A 17601-nucleotide genomic window follows, 5' to 3' on the forward strand; every position below is an offset into this window, starting at 1 on the left:
AGAAAAGTGAGCTCCGTTCGCAAACTTCTCCCAGCCCTTAGTCGACATGAGGGTGAGTAGATAATGAGAAATTTTAATTTTGGGTGAACTATCCCTTTAACATCCATTATTTATGAAGCTGTCCTATTATTAGATCTGTTTATTTTTCATTTCCGGGTTGCATATTGAATTATTTCTAAATGTTTATTGAGAGTGTTTGTTCATACTTACCGTCCTCTCATTAACGTGGCTTTCCTATATCAGGAAATGAAATTAATACGCACGTATCTTATTGCGGGGTTTGCTTATTTATTCATCAGATAATTTCAGCTCAACTCTCACTGGAGAACTAGCGCAGGATGCTGAAGGACCTCGATAAGCTTTGTTGTGTTTATTCAACAATACCCTTTGGCATTTCTGTCTTAACCCTTTTCTTCCCGTTGGCCCCTGCAGTGCTGCTGACAACGCGCGTGTCGTCCTTCAACGTGGACCAGAAAAACGGCTTGTCATTCAGCGGCCCGCTGGAAGACATGTTTGGCTACACCGTCCAGCAGTTTGAGAACAGCGAGGGAAAATGGTGAGTGTCATTAGCTGTTTTTTTTGGGAGGAAATGAGGGTATCCAGAGACCAAACATTCATCATCTTTCTCCACTACAGCGTTTCCTCCTGGTCTGACAGATGCCGCCCCGAAAACACAAGCCCGTTTCAGACAGAAATGTGGCGGCAATTTGTAACATTTCCATAAAACTGAATAACTGACAACGAAATGAATGAGGTTGGATTCCTGTGAAGTCAGCAGCAGCAGCAAACAAGCTTGAATGTGTGCGCAGAGAACTCAAATGCACATTTTATCCATTTTATCCATTTTATAGCCCTACGAGGAGCTTGTTCTCATGTCGCATCAGTCGGCAGCAGTAAAACTTTATCCTTGTGTTGAGTGGAAACAGTAGACAACATACCACAGTTCTTTTAAGCGATTCCTCTCTGTAGGTTATGAATATACTGTAGCCCCATCAAAACGTAAAGACTGGGAAGTTTATCTATATATATTATATACATGTCAGGGTGACCAGATCCCAAAAGAACAACTGTGGAACAGAGACTCATTTTATGTGGGACAATATGGGACAACCATTACCAGCGGACTGCAGGTTTCAATTATATATACTGGTGCATTCATCCTTCAAATACAAGACTGCATTACAAAGTAGAACATTTCCTGACTAGCCAAAAAGTCAATGCGCAGTCAGCAAAGACAAAAGTACAAAATTGACCATTGAAGGCGCAGAAACTGGTCAAAACTCTACTACCGGCTCACTAGATGACTACAGCACATCAGGACAGGCCAGGAAGGGAGGGATCTGAAATAAGACGATAGGTGAGTGTTGAAATAAAGCACAAAACAGAAGATAAAAAGCAGACAAGTAATGAACAGGCTCTTAAATGTCCTGTCATATCCGAATAAACCTGTCAAGAACATTCATGTAACACCTACGAATAATAATATCTTGAGTGACAAAACAGCATCACTCCAAGATACAGAATTACTGTAGCGCCAGCAATGTTTCTTTTATAGTGACACACAGACTCTGGAGTTAATTTGCGGTGTTCCCACTTGAGGATGTTTTATTGCATCACGATGAGTTTAATTCAACACCACATTAACAAATGACACAAACCCCCGATTCACCTGTAAAACCAAGTGAAGGGCAGCGCACCAGATGCTGCTGTAATGAGGATCCTTGTCTTTATTACTCTCGCTGTTAAACATAAACTGCCCACCAGAGTATCCACGTACCCGGCCTGTAAATACACTGACACCAAGCACCCGTGGCTCCTTGCTAAAACAGTCTGGGAACACAGTTTTAAAAACCCTGTTAAAGGTTATTAGACTGTGGTTAATGGCTGCGTGTATCTACATCTCTCCTTCACTTACTCCAGTCTACACAGTTTAACAGTTTGCTTCTCTCCAACCTGTTGCGGCACCACGTCTGCTCTGCTGCTTTCCCACATGGCTGTACCTGATGCTGCTCTGAGTCTGCGTCTGCGGCCATGATCTTATCCAGCTCATGTGAGATCAGTTACAGTAATTCACTCACTGCTAATCAGCCGAACCAGCTGTGGCTGAGCCTCCACACTGTTCACTGGAAAACACGTCGGCTCTGCAGCATCTCCAGATAGGGCCTTTTTTGTTCCGGTTCAGAGAGAAGTGCGTGATAAGGGCCCGAGTGAGGGAGGGAGGGAGGTTGAACCTGGGAATGAACAGCAGGCGGAGGAGGGAGGAGAGGAGAGGAGAGGAGAGGAGGACGTCAGAGGTCTGGAGGAGTGAGGCAGAACAGATGACAGAAAAAAAAAGATAAAAAACTGAATTATAGAGGAAATTTTGGGGAAATGAAGAGGAGAGGCAATAAAATTAGAGAGGATATGCAGCCTGGAGTTGGAGACTATTATAGAGGGAAAAGATAGCAGCCTGGAGGTGATGGTGTAACACGCAGGTTAGCTGCTGACAGTTGACCGAGCTCCCAGTGTGTTGTTGTTCCACTCTGTGTCTCGCTTTAGATGACCAGGGCCCATTAGAGTTGAGGAATGTTAATAAGCCCGAATGTTTAAAGGAGGGCAGATGACCGACTCTTTTTTAGCATCAGTTTACTGACAGAGTGACACGATGTTATGAAACTCACACATGGGCATGGGCGTGTAGCACAGATAGGCATGCAGACCCACAAATACAGGACTGATCTGCACACATCTGCAAGATATCATGTAGCGGAATGTGATGAGGAAATGAAGTGATAAGTACAGTAAGTGTTATTTTAATCTGAGCAATTTCAATTTCATACTATAGTTCCCGGGTGATAATAATAACAATATGACAGTCACAGGTTCAGTTATAGGCAGCTATAATAAACCGTGCAGCTTTTATCTGCCAATCAGAACCAGCTGTTTATGTTCACTTTAACTGTGTAAGTATCATTAAGGAAAACCTAAATTGTTGTAGTCCCTTCCAACATCCCAGCTCTTAAGCTCTGTAATAATATTTGAGCTCAGCTTGTTATCACGATCGTTAAATTGTGACGCTGTAGTTTGGTTCTTGGCAGGATTTCTAATCAGACAATCTTCACTTTTTACTTTTTTTTTTTCAAGGGTTCTCATCGGATCACCTCTGTCGGGACAGCCGGCAAGACGGACCGGAGATGTCTACAAATGTCCTGTAGGGAGGGGAGACAACACGTGTATCAAACTGGACCTGCCCAGTAAGTATAGTGTGTGTTTGTGTGTGGAATGAAATCACATTAATTACACAGCAAATAACAAACTAAAGATGAAATTTATTCATCTTTAGTTTCCTTTATAGGCACTTAATGCCTATATTATCTTACGATAGGTAATATAGTAGCTCGTTAAAGGGATAGTTCAACATTTTTGGCAAATTGGCCCATTGCCATAATCCCTATAGGAGTAGGTTCGTTCGTTCCTTTAATTGTTGGTACAAGCTATTTTTAGAACGGCGGAGCAGAGCCGCGAGCTGGGCTAATGGGATTTCTTGGTTTCCCTCATCAAACTCATCAAATACACAATCCAACAACTCCAAAACGCTCTGGTGGACAAATTGTGACCTGTACATTCACCACGCTATGAGATAATAACAGAACGTTACGAGACAGAGTTGTTTTAGAGGTAAATTCATGCAAAACAGCTGATGCACATTACTGTCGGGGCCAGTTTTTCAGCAAGCAGTCTCTGCATTTACCTCTAAAAACAACTCTGTCTGGTAACGTTCTGTTATTATCTCATAGCGTGGTGAATGTGCAGGTCACAACTTGTCCATGAGAGCGTTTTGGAGTTGTTGGATTGTGTATTTGATGAGTTTGATGAGGGAAACCAAGAAATCCCATTAGCCTCCGTAGCGTAGCTCTGAGCAGCTTGCGGCTCTGTTCCGCCGTTCTAAAAATAGCTTGCACCGACAATTAAAGGTAACGAACCTACTCCCAAAACTATAGGGATTATGGCAATGGGCCAATATGCCAAAATGTTGAACTATCCCTTTAAAGTTGATAAAGTGGTATGATGCTGTTTGTAGTATACAACAGGTGAAGGTGAGAATACCAGAACACCGATTTTAGTGAGTAATACAACCTTAGCAGGAGTGTGTATCTGTGTGTGTGTGTGTGTTATATTGTGGGCCTTACCGCTGGTTGTGTGTGTAACTGCACTGTGTTTTTAAGTCTACTGTATGGGGTCTCCTGGGGAGGAAGTGAGGCCCATCAAAACGGGAAGACAGTAAATAAACAAGGTTTTAATGTTTCATCCTTCCAATTATATCTTGATTAAACAGATAAACACAATTTAGCTCCCGGTCAGCTCTGTGTCTGTATTAGTGTTTGTCCGTGTGTTGACACAAGAGTACTAAGAGTCAGTGTGTGTGTGTGTTTAATAGATATATGCACATACCCAGACTGACTCGGGAATTAATGCATTTCGACACAGCTGTTTACACCTCTGGATTATCAAGTAATAGGAGTCACAGTTCTCCTGTTGCTGGTAAATGTAAGTGATAGTGATGGACAGTGATTATCCCCCCGCCTCAGCCTCAGCAGCAGCAGCGGAGTGTGCTGTATTTGTTTTATCAGGCTAAAGCTTAAAATCTCACAAACTCAAGTTTAGTCTGGAGAACGTCCACCGGGAATCGATTTGGACTGGCAGCCGGAGCCAGACCACTCAGCAAACAACTGGGAGTGGTTTTACATGATGACAACAACAGTCCAGTGTATTTTTTCCATTTTAAAATGAAACTGGGCATGACTCAGCAACTGTACAACCCTTTTTCTGATTAACTCCAATTGATTCAGACGCTAATTTTTTTTTTCGGATGTCCAAAACGATATTCTTCAAGCTCGTCTGAGGAGCGTGAGGCAAACCAGGGACGGCCGAGCGGTGGGTCGATGTTCCACTGAAGGAAAACGCCTGTCAATCATCTTCTAGTCTGATGCGTGCTGGGTCATTTCAGCCCATGCCCACCGACAACGCCCTCATCTGACAGTGCCAGATCTGGGTCTGCACTATTCCAGCACAGCAGAGAGAGAGAGAGAGATGCCAAACCATAATGAGCGAACTTGAATGTGTGCGGTTATTGTGTTGTAATTTTTAATCACGGTTCCGTCTGAGCCATTAAACTGAGAGGTGGCTATGCCAGGGCTATTATGTGTGATGAAATGTTGGCAAGAGGGTGTAAAGTTTATTTCCAAGTTTTCTGCTAAACAATATTGTTTTCTGTTTACAATCTGTTTGGAAAATTGAATCCAACCTCAGTTTTTGCAAACTCAGACTGCGAGACGGAGACGCTGCAGAGCTGCTAAACTCTGGTGTTTTCCAGGTTTATGCGCTGGTCTTGTGAGATTCACAAGACATCAAGCATTATTGTCATGCATGAAGTGTAAACTGACACTCATGATGTTGATGAACTTGTAAGGAACATGAAACATCACTGTAAAAAGAAAAATAAAGAAAAAAACGTGCAGCTCTAACAGGAGTCACTTTACAATGCAACTTTTGACCGTTTTCTCTCTTCGACTTGAGAGAGGTCAATCCAGACCAAGAGAGTCTGTGTGATAAGTGCGATTTGTTCTGATAGTTATCTGAAGTCACAGTTGACTGAGGACAAAGACAGCATTCTCCTACTGCAGTCCCACAAAGCTGCTTTCAGTCCCACGTGGATGCATCATGAGGTGCAAGGTCCTGGTTTGTGTCACTCAATTTTTTAAGATAATCAAGAAAAGGTTTTTGTGTTTTTTGTTTTTTAACCTACTTATATTCAGTAGTTTATTGTGGCGCATTGCAAATGAAAGTTTATTGGGCATTAAGTTAGACACAGTGTGTTAGAACAGTAGAAAGATTATGGTCAGTCCAAATATGCTGCTGTCTTCTGTGGTTTTCTAGTGAGCATGCAGGCAGGAAATCAAATAGGAAAGAAAGTGGGAATCGGTTCCCACACAGAGAAGGAGAGGAAAAGGTTGAAACACTTATTAACTACAAACAGTTATGTTGCTGCTCGGTTTGATGAGGAAATCATAACTTTGCTGCTAATGAAAATCAGAAATGGTTATACCGTAGATCAAAAAGCCCTGCATGGGAATTGGGAATTGGAAAAGAACTTGATTTAACATTTTAACAGGCATGTGAATGAGTTTGTGAAATTACATGGATCCCTCAGGGGAAAAAAAAAAAAAAAAGTGAGTCAGATTTCAAGGCATTCTCAAGCTGAAGCAAGAGTTTGTCTAATTTTAGCCACATGTTGTGATTCCTTAATGATTCAATTCCTCTAGTTCTCCTCCCTCGCTGCCACTGAGGTGTTTATCAACAAAACATATGGTTTTTGACCATAGGCAAAGTCATGGAAGGAGCTATATTTAACCACATGTTAATGGTTATTAAATCGTCTCGAGGTGGACGGAAGTATAAGGAAGAAGGGGTTTGACCATCTCTTCCTGTGGGAAAGTGAAGAAGAGGAATTTATCCAGCTGTTCTTCCTCTGTTCTTCTCTCTGTTTGTCTCACTCTGTTTATTCATCTTTTTTTTTCAGAAAACACAACTGTTCCCAACTTACTTGAAGTCAAGGAGAACATGACCATGGGAACCACACTGGTGACGAATCCCAACGGAGGATTCCTGGTGAGGAGGGGCGGGGGGATTTGCTCTTTACAGTATATGAAAGTGGTCCACACAGTACATTTTCCATACCAAACACAGAAGGGGGACTGAACTTGGCATATTTTCTGCAAGCGAGTGTATATGTTCACGAAACAGTAGGTTTGACCCTTCGTGTTTCCCAGTTTGGCTCCGTGTCCTGGGAATGCAACAGGATACTGTAAATCATGTGTATTAATGCAGAAATGCATGTAGTCGATGGTGAGGCCCATTAGGTTTTATGGATATAAATAAACCTTTATTTTTACATGATTATTACATTCACACGCTGTAAAAATGACAGAAATAATCGACACAAGGCCAATAAATGTGTGCTTTTGCAACTTATGTCGGCCTGTGGAGGTAGATCCTATAGGCTACAGTACATCTGCATCTGCAGCTGTAACTGAAGCTGGCTGTGAGTCCAGCACTAAATGTGCTTAATGTGAGTGTTAACGTAACGCTTCAACACTATGCCTGTGTTTACGTTCAGTAATTCAACACCCATCACAAGTAATGCAAAACATTTGGCAAAAATCTGATTTCAGCTGCGCCATATTAGACTTAAAATTGGTCTTTTAACGATTTTTATCAGCACAGTCGAATTACCAACCAGGTTATGGGTGTATTTGAAGTCTATGAAATGTTTTACTTTCCTATTTTTTAGCCCTGTCAATCATCTTGGATTTAAGGATAGTGGATAAATTGGTAGGTTCACCACTTTGGTCTCAATTGAAACGACTCAACAAGTAGTGTAAGCATTGTTATGAAATGTATACATTCATGGTCCCCACAGGATGAATCCTAATGCCTTAGGGTGATCCCTGAACTTTTTTTTTTTTTATAACAGAATCGTAAATGTAAATTGTGAAATCTCAAATACAATTGAATGGATTGCAATTCAATTTGGTACAAACCATCATGGTGACCATGAGGATGAAACCTTATAACCTCTGTGACTCTTCACGTAGGGGCGGCTGTCGCTCAGGAGGTAGAGCGCGTCGTCCGCTACTCAGAAGGTCGGTGGTTCGATCCCCGGCTCCTTCAATCCGCCGTCAAAGTTGTCCTAGGTCTGATAGCTGTTGTATCAGTGTACGGATGTGACATATTTATGTGTGTGTGTGAATGTGGTATATAATCATCATAATAGTAATAATCAAGTGCATTAAGGCTCATAGTGCTTTATAAAAACAATCCATAATCATTCCATGTAGCTCCATCATCACGCCCCATCAGCCTTATTTCCCTGTTAGCATGCTCACATTTGCTAAGTAGTAGTAGTAGTAGCAGTAGCCTAGCTGCTATTCATTAGCATTGTCACAGAGAGCTTGTTAGCATGCTGATGCTAGTGTTAAGTACTTGCAGCTTCACAGAGTTGCTGCCGTAGCCCGGCCCGGGTCTTGTTCTTGTATGTATATATGTAAGGAAAGCACTGAGTTTGTGGAGCATGCAGGGGAATGTGAGGAAATGAGGCTGAAAGATTAATAGATGTTATTTAATTTTCCAGTCGTTGTAGGTCATTTCAAAGTCCTACTCCATGGCAGTCTCACTTTCTCTGCTTCTCTTCTCTTCTCTGCTCTTCTCTCTGGAGAAGCTAAGTCTGGTGGTTTTTAATAGTCTCTGTGTAATCCTCAGTTTGAGTAGTTCTTTCCTCTGGGTTTTCTGTCTTCAGTAGCCCTGAACCTCCTCTCACCCATGACCTCATACTAGTGGAAACCTAACCAGTCACAGTTTTTTTTTACTCTCTCTAGCAACTAGAGTCTCAGTTTGTTGGTGTGTGTGTGTCTTGTCTCCACAGGCGTGCGGTCCTCAGTACGGCTACATGTGCGGGCAGCAGCAGTACATCTCTGGAGTTTGTGCGAACGTCAGCTCTTCTTTCCAGATCCTCAACTCTGTGGCTCCGACCGTGCAAGGTACGAAACATGGAGTAAAAGACACCGCAGGCAGATCTGCCCAGGACGGACACTACAGGGCATCTGCACAACTTGCCTGTTGGGAATAAGAGATCGTAATCTGCTCCTCACAGTAGTACCACCCAAAACCCTGACATCAAACTCTCCCTCCCCAAGCGAAAAGAGAGATTAGAGCATTCTTCTTAATGTAAACTTGTCTGCGACCCCATCCCTCTGCGGCCCAGCCCTTCTGCTGCGTTGTATGCCCAAGTTAGGAGACAACGCACTGGGGGCCTAGCTGCGCTCTGTTTCCCAGGAAGGAAACAACGTAGAACGAACCAGACAGTAAACAGTCATTTTCTCTTTCTGTTTCCCATGTTCTTTCACTATCACTTCTCTCTGGCTTTCCCTCAACAGAAACAAACACATATACACAGTCCGCCGGCCATATAATGCTGCTATAAAAAAAACAAAAACAAACATGATTCCAGTGTAACTGTTAAATGATTAATTGAGACAGCTAGCGGCCGACCTGCCGGTGACAGAATGGCTACAGCAACAGGCACAAATCCTGAAGTAAAAAAATTATTACGTAAAAGATGAGTTTTAAGTTTTGACTTAAACTTGAGGAGGTTGTTCCAGAGAAAGAGGGGAAAAAATCTCTGCAGCTTGCTGACTCCCTTTGAACTCTGGGGACAGAGAGGAGCCCTGTACTCTGGGAACGTCGAGCACGGGGTGGAATATAAGGTTTAAGGAGATCAGACAGGTATGAGGGGGCAAGCCCATTTACAATTTGGTACGCTGTTAAAAGCACCTTGAAGTCTGATCTGACGTGGATAGAGTGCCAATGAAGTGAAGCTTGTAATTTGGTCATATTTTCTGGATTTAGTAAAAAAATTCTCAACCTATTAAAGACTGAACAGGTTGCAGAGCAGAAATAAAATGTTATTTTGAATATCTTTAAAAGCCTTGAGGTCTAAAATCATCCACTAATTCACCAGAAGGCAAAAAAAAAGGATTGGAGTAAAAGTGAACATAACATAATTTCAGAAACGTTGCTCTACATTATTACATTTCGATTTGAGGCTTGTGCAGTGTAGTGTTGTGTAGTGAAGTGTAGTGTTGCTGTGGGCACAAGTAAACAGGAAGAGGACTGAATGTGTTACATAATCAAATTTCTCTTTGAGGAGTAAAATCTGTGTTTTTAATGCATTTATCAAGACCAGGTTCCAGATTTGGAAAAGATATACAACATTAAAGATGGTATGATGTGTGTAACAGAAGGCCAGTCTCACCCTCCAGTTCACCTGTAATTACAAACAGAGAAACAAAAAAACCCAAAAGTGTCCTTTAACCAGCTCTAATTTTTTGGCTTTGCTCCAGATTGTGGGAAGGAGCTGGACATTGTGATGGTTCTGGATGGATCGAACAGCATCTACCCCTGGTCCAGTATTATTGATTTCCTGAAGCGTTTCCTCGGGAATATTGATATCGGACCTAAACTCTCACAGGTCAGTGTTGACTTGATTCCTGCTGCAAATGACTGTAACACAGGGCGATATGATATCAGGTGGATAAATGGATGTCTTAGTTATATAACATTAGATTGAAAAAGCATGAATGAAGGAATATATTCATCTCTGCCAACTCAGTTTTTCATATTATATTATACTGAACGACATAAGTACCCTCCATTATGGAATTTCCCACATGGTGCCAACGTTAAGAATAACTGTCAGATGCCACGAATATCGCAGACTTTATGAGCTGAAGACTTTGTCGTCTTTAAGGTAATTTTAGCCTCCGTCTTACTAAGTTATACCTTGAGTTTATTTCTGTCTTCTTGTCTTGGATGGCTCTTCACATGGGTGGTTAGTTTTTATTATGGTTACACTGATCTGGCTGCTGGAGCTCGTGGAGTTTTCCAGAGGGGGAAACACTGGAAAGTCTTCTCTCTGTGCAGCTCGGCGGTTGTAAGTCACATCTTCCATGGCTGCTCAAGTCCTCTGCCTGCTGTATAAAGAAAATTGTGTCATGCAAACCCCCACCAGATCCAACCACATCCTCTCTCCACTCTGTCTGGGAGGGGACAGAGGAGAAGACAAGAAGAACGTAGAAGGAGAGAGAAGAAAAAATACATTTAATGGAGGAAACATTTACAAGAAAAACGTGTGTGCGTGTGTTTGTTTGTTTGTGTTTCCAGGTGGGAATAGTGTCCTACGGTGAGACCGTCACTCACCGTGTCAACCTGAGCCAGTTTGACAACACTCCTGCTCTGTTGGAGTTTGTCAATGACCTTCCTCAGCAGACCGGCTTCAAGACCATGACTTTCCTCGGCATTGACGATGCCAGGTACTCAGCTTTAAGCCCTCCAGATCAGCTAAACCAACCTGGCAACGCAAAGTAGCAGTAGCAGCAGCTGTCACTTAAGTTCTTCTGGTCTCGAACTGGTTTTATTTCTGTTAGTGTGGACAGATAATGCACTCAGAGCGGCTTCTTACCTCAGACATCAATATGGTGAACACATGTTGGTCAAACGCTTTGGATGTCATCTGTCAGAGTTTCCCTAAACTACCCAGGTCAAGCTGCTATTCATGAAAGATGAGGTTTAACTCCTTATAGTTGACACTCCAAGGTCTGTTAAAGTGATAGTTCAACATTTTCGTAAATGCAGAGACTGCTTGCTGAAATACTGCCCTCGACAGGAACGCACATCAGCTGTTTTGCATGAATTTACCTCTAAAACAACTCTGTCTCATAACGTTCCATTATTATCTCATAGCGTGGTGAATGTGCAGGTCACAACTTGTCCACCAGAGCATTTTGGAGTTGTTGGATTGTGTATTTGATGAGTTTGATGAGGGAAACCAAGAAATCCCATTAGCCTCCGTAGCGTAGCTCTGAGCAGCTCGCGGCTCTGCTCCGCCGTTCTAAAAATAGCTTGCACCGACAACGAACCTACTGCTATGACTATAGTGATTATGGCAATGGGCCAGTTTGCCAAAATGTTGAACTATCCATTTCAATTATCCTCTATGTAAATACCAGGTCTATATGTAAGGCTTAGTTTCCTCAGGTGTTCCCGAAGTTTTGCTCTTTTACCTGAATTAAAAAAATTTCTACCAATCAGGAAAGAGGCCTTCATGCCTGAGCGGGGTGCTCGACCAGGGGTGAAGAAGGTCATGGTGATCGTGACGGACGGAGAGTCACATGACTTCCATAACCTGGACGAAGTCATCGACGCTTGTGACGATGACGGCATCGAGAGGTTTGGCATCGCTGTGAGTACAATGTGTACCGTCTTTGTGTCTTTGAGTTCTGGGTTCTTCTGTGTTGTTCTAGTTATGCAACTGATTGATTGTACAAATTATAGATATACAAAGCCTGATAGAAAAATACTGAACCATGTGAGCCCAACCAGTCAGTAAACTGGCTACATTTAATAATTTGATCAAATAAATAATATTGGAGAATTTTGAAAAGAGAAGACCGGAGGAAAGTTTAATGACTAACTATTTTCACAATTATTCAAATATAATCATTTAAATCAGCTAGTTACTCGCTCTGTCACTCACTCATGTTGTTAAACTATAGTTCACTGTGTTTCCAGGTGTTGGGAGACTACAATCGTCAGAACAAAAGTGCAGAGGAAGTGCAGAAGTTTATCAAGGAGATTGAGTCCATCTCCAGCCAGCCGCTCAGAGATCACTTCTTCAACGTGTCTGACGAGGTGGCGCTGTTGACCATTGTGGACGCTCTGGGGAAGAAGATTTTCGCTTTGGAAGGTAATCACAGAAAACACATGCAAATAATAGATCACAGTTTGTTTCTTAAAGGAGAATTCCGGTCATTTTTGACCCCTTAAATCGTTGTCTTGATGGTCACCCAGTGTTGAGGGGAGCAAAAAACACGACTAAAATTGATGCAGGTAAATCGGAGTTACACCATGGCTAGACGGTGCTAGGGATAGCAATAACGCTAAACTAGGGGGACAATTCTTTCAACCACAACAAACACTCAAAAAACACTCAAATATCTATGGTAGCTACATGACAGGAATCCTTACGAGACACCACTGAACTCATATAGTGTACAGTATAAACAGTATAAACTTTGTGTTTTTGCATGTAGTCACTCACCTCAGATAGCCGAACTCTGAAACATCCTGGAAAGACATTACTGTACTGTACCATAGATATTATGTTTTTTGAGTGTTTGTTGTGGTTGAAAAAATTGCCCCATAGGTTAGCCTTGTTGTCGCTATCCCTAGCGCCATCTAGCCATGGTGTAACTCCGGTTTGCCTGCATCGATTTTAGTTGCGTTTTTTGCTCCCCCCAACACTGGGTGACCATCAGGAAAACGATTTAGGGGTCAAAAATGACCAGAATTCTCCTTTAATCTGACTTAATTCATCAGTAATGCATCTACTGTATGAGATACATGTGTTTCAAATGAACGTTTACTTCCTCAGCCACCACCGGCAACTACACCTCCTCCTTTGAGATGGAGATGTCCCAGGCTGGATTTAGTGCACATACTTCCAAAGTAAGTCTAAATCAAATTATTTATGTCAGACGAACACACAAACGCCATATTTGTAATGTAAAAGTCAGTGGTTCACTGTAAAATCGCTGAATCAGACAGACGAGTGTGTGTGTGACCTCTTTAGGGAAGTTTACATGTCTGTAGGCGTTTGGTCTACAAGGAACTATTAATCTGATGTTCTTGCGTGTGAGTGGATTCGACGGTATGGATGTTTGCTCAGCTCGTGTTATCTCTGGTTGCATCTTCAACCCTTTGGTGATGATTCACTCCAGTCAGTAGAAGTTTCCACACACAGTGGCTCTCTGTCCCGTCTGCTCACGCTGCTGCTGCTGTTTTGTCTGTTTGCACGAGAGTGTGCGAGAGACAGCTAAAAGAAGGAAAAAGGGCAAACCGCCCGTTCAGCACGAGAGACAGCGAGGAGAGGCTGAATCAGAAGCTGGTTGACCACTGTAAAAAAAAACACAACATGCTTACACGCCTCTTGGATTCAATCATTAGGTATTTCCTATGTCTATTTTAAAACAAACGTGCTTACTTCATTTTCCTCTCTTCCTGCTCCTGACTCATTTTGATCACCTCCTCAATCGCTGTGTGTGTACACAGGGTCTGCGCCTGCCGTGTCTCATTCAACCAAACAAAACCAAACTCAGCCAAACTTAGTTGTGCAGCTGAGTGTCTGACATGCGAGGTCTCGTCTTACCAGCCAGTAGTGGGAAAGACCCACTCGATGCAGCTCATTGTGACTAATGACCTGTGTTATGTCCTGTTTGACCCCTCCCCTTCCTGTTAGATAACTCAGTTTCCCGTCAACAAATAACACGCTGATTGATGGACGTTTTTATGTTTTAACTTTTGTCTTTTTGTGCTTTATTCTATTTTTGTCCAGATGTTTTAAGCGTGTTGTTTTTTCTGAGCAAAAAAACCCCACAACTTTATTCAATTTCGCAACATATGCTTTTATGTTGTCAAGGAGAACTAATAGTTTCTCCAAATCTTTTATTTCCTCCGATATTAGGTTGTTCAACTCTGATTGTAATTATTTTAAAATAAGTCATTTTAAATGAGTCTAATCAATGCATTAACATGATAGACTGTTTTGCCTGAAGAAGGCCTTAGCACCGAAACGTTGCTGCCATTAAATCCTCTGTGCAAGTTTAACAGTGTGCAGGAGTCTGTGTATATACAAGATGGTCATGTAACAATGTTCTTTATTACCATAGTAAATTTTTTATTGGTATTTATTCACTATTTATTGGTTGTCCTTTTCTGACCCCTGTATGTGATATGAGGTAAGATGCTAATGAAATGTCCTTATTTGGATCAATAAAGTTTTCTGAATCTGAATCTGCATCTGAAAAAGATATCAAAAGAAAGAAACACAAAGAATATCCTCACCTTTTAGCCCTTGGATCCACTGGTATCATTTGTCTTTGTCTTTTTATTTTGCACAATTTAAAAGAATACAACATAAAACATAATAGATAATAATGAAACAGTGCAGGGAGAGGCAAAAACCACGGTGGGCTTATCTGAAGCCTCCACCTTATAATAATATTAAATGTTAGAATTTAATGTACAAAAGCACAAGATAACATGAAAAAATGAATAAAAATAATAGTGACTAATAACAATAATATAGAAAAAAACAGAATAAAATAAAAAGATTCCGTTGTCTCCTGCAGGAAGGCGTGTTACTGGGAGCAGTGGGAGCGTACGACTGGAACGGGACAGTGGTAATGCATATGCCAGGAGGAACAGTCATCCCAAAGAAGAACCAATTTTATGACCCAAAGACTGAAGCCGGCTATGAAAGACTGGCTGGGTACACCGGTAAGTCTTTTCTCAGTCACCTATTTCACATAATTTCCCTCACATGTCACACACATAGATATCGGTTTTCAAGGTGACTTAGAAGCTTTACAAATACTCAACCATCAGGAATGAAAAAAATTGGTAATAAAAAGAGTAGTAACTGAACTTTTCACATGACTTTTTGCACATGAAGGTGTCTGAAAATAGAGTGAAATGTCCTAAATTCACTTTTTTGACTTAACTGATTGCATATACAGTCACGTTATTACACTATCTAGTGGTGCTGGTCTCTTTTACATAAGATATATATATATATATTTAGTAACATTTAAGGTTTGAGCCAATTTTTCATGGGTTTTTAGGAAAAACACGTGAGCTGAACAAGAGAGAGAGAATACACACTTTAAAGCACTACTACTAGTCTACTACTACTACCACTACTACTAGTCTATGTTTATAAAGTCGGCCAGGTACAGACGAGTGAAAATTTGTTTGTGTCTGTCTTTGTTTGAAAGTTCAGTTGTGTTGCGTCAGATTTTTCTACAGAAAGTCACGCTGGGATTGTAATGATATGATGTTTACTCTGCTTCATCACCAGGACGGCCAGTTTCAGTACGAGTTCACATTAAAGCCTGTCAATCAGTCCTGCTGCACCGCCCACTGAGCTGAACAAGAGAGAGAGAATACACACTTTAAAGCACTTTTTACACTTGCATGAACACCTCTCTCTGAGTGTTCCTGTGTTTAACAGAGAGCCAGATAAACTAGATCTTTGAGGGGATTAAGTGAAATCTTACAGCTGCAGAATAAAAACAGAGCCTCTCTTGCATGCAGCTTCAAGATTTGTAATTTGTCTAACTTTGACAGCAGATGCCTCTCTCTTTGTGTCACATAAATAATACACGCAGGCTCCTCTCTCTCTCTGTCCTGCTGCCTTTTATGGCCTGTAGAGCAACCGCAGCATCTTAATATCAAGTTATTTAATCAACATGTCATTAGAAGCAGCACTGGTGGGTCCAGGCTCGCGTATTGTAAACTCAGCTGCTGGCATATGCTCCTATCTAATGGTCTGACCACAGACTTTGCATACATAACCTCCATGTCCTTGTCTGATCTGAGAGTGGAGGGGTGTACACTCAGGTCTGTGTGAGTTCCTGCCAACTTCCAGTAGTGTTTTATAGTTTCGTCCTCTCGCTCAGACGTAAACAGCTGGCAGGAAAAAAAAAACAGCTTCTAAAAATATCCCTCAAAGAGCCGGAGCAGTTTTTCCTCATGACATAATTATCCCTGTATGACACATTCCTGGTGATGCCTGTTTATGTAGTGTGTACAATAATGCATTGACTCTAATAGAGTTATGTGCTTGTGTGTGCATTTTTTCTCTCCAGGCTATGATGTCCAGTCAGCATCCACCCCTAATGGCATGCTTTACATCACGGGCGCGCCGCGGTACAACCACACAGGCCGCGTCGTCATCTATCGTCTGAATGAGAAGAACATTGTCGTCTCGCAGATACTGAGAGGAGAACAGGTGAGTCCTCTTCAGTCTGGCATCTGGCAAAACTCAGTAACCTCAAACTCTTAGCGAACATGTTGCATGCTGTTGTACTTATTAATATACTCAAGACAAGATAAGATAAGATGATTGCTTCCAGAGGAAATGTCAAAGGTGAGAGTTAAAAAACTACGGTGGCCCTGAGGTGCAAAACAACTGGATTTCCTAAAATAGAGCAAACAAAAAAGTACCCACACGGAAAGAACCTATAGGTTTTAATATAGGTTTGAATATATGTGACATACATAAAATTGGCCGTTTTCATATATACGCATATATGCTATATATATGGTGCATATATGCTGCATATATGCACAGATAAACTGCATATACGGTAGGTTTCATATATGCGCATATATGAAACTTATATGAAGTTTATCTGTGCATATATGCACCATATATATATAGCATATATGTGTATATATGAAAATGGACAATTTTATGTATGTCACATATATTCAAACCTATATTAAAACCTACAGGGTAACCAAGGTAAAAAACAAACAAAAAAATTAATTAATTTATACTAATGTGTTTCATAAAATTTTGTTTTTTGTTTTGGTGTGATGTTTTCTAATTAGTTGTAGTGTTTTCATTGCCTTTTTGATTTTGTTGTGTGTGTGTGTGTACTTTTGAAGCATATAATCAAGTGTAAGGTGTAAAATGAGTCATTACTACTACTGCAAATACAGATACACCAGTTTCTTTGCCATCATTTAACTTCTACAGCTCCCATGAATCTTTGAAATACAGTCACTAGATAAGCTTATAATGATAAAATATAGAAAATCATACAGAGGTCAGAGCCGTGTTAATACAACTTTATGCTTCAGTAAGTTCAGTGTTTTCTGGTTCAGCACTAACTGATGACCTGTGACTCCTCTGTGCAGATCGGCTCCTACTTCGGCAGCGTGCTGCAGACCCTCGATGTGGACGGGGATTCCTACACAGACCTCCTTTTAGTCGGAGCTCCGATGTTCATGGGCTCAGACCGAAACGAGCAGGGACAAGTCTACGTTTATAAAGTCGACCAGGTACAGACGAGTGAAAATTTGTTTGTGTCTGTCTTTGTTTGAAAGTTCAGTTGTGTTGCGTCAGATTTTCTACAGAAAGTCACGCTGGGATTGTAATGA

The 17601-nt window shown here is 41.4% G+C and overlaps 1 protein-coding gene across 1 annotated transcript in view; it reads left to right on the forward strand.

Moving 5' to 3' along the window:
- The first annotated feature begins 323 nt into the window (after positions 1–323).
- itga1 (integrin, alpha 1) overlaps positions 324–17601 on the forward strand; it is a 32685-nt gene continuing 15407 nt past the window's right edge. The window contains exons 1-12 of the mRNA XM_085792918.1: positions 324–556; positions 3124–3233; positions 6560–6648; positions 8462–8576; positions 9939–10066; positions 10759–10907; positions 11686–11836; positions 12166–12340; positions 13028–13101; positions 14784–14931; positions 16302–16444; positions 17359–17502. Of these exons, the coding sequence (XP_085649044.1) occupies positions 339–556; positions 3124–3233; positions 6560–6648; positions 8462–8576; positions 9939–10066; positions 10759–10907; positions 11686–11836; positions 12166–12340; positions 13028–13101; positions 14784–14931; positions 16302–16444; positions 17359–17502 (1644 nt within the window). The 5' untranslated portion in view covers positions 324–338. The remainder of the gene's footprint in view (positions 557–3123; positions 3234–6559; positions 6649–8461; positions 8577–9938; positions 10067–10758; positions 10908–11685; positions 11837–12165; positions 12341–13027; positions 13102–14783; positions 14932–16301; positions 16445–17358; positions 17503–17601) is intronic.

Source organism: Trachurus japonicus, chromosome 12 (genome assembly GCF_045865225.1).
Source record: "Trachurus japonicus isolate A0001 chromosome 12, Traja_1.0".
Classification (NCBI taxonomy): Eukaryota; Metazoa; Chordata; class Actinopteri; order Carangiformes; family Carangidae; genus Trachurus; species Trachurus japonicus.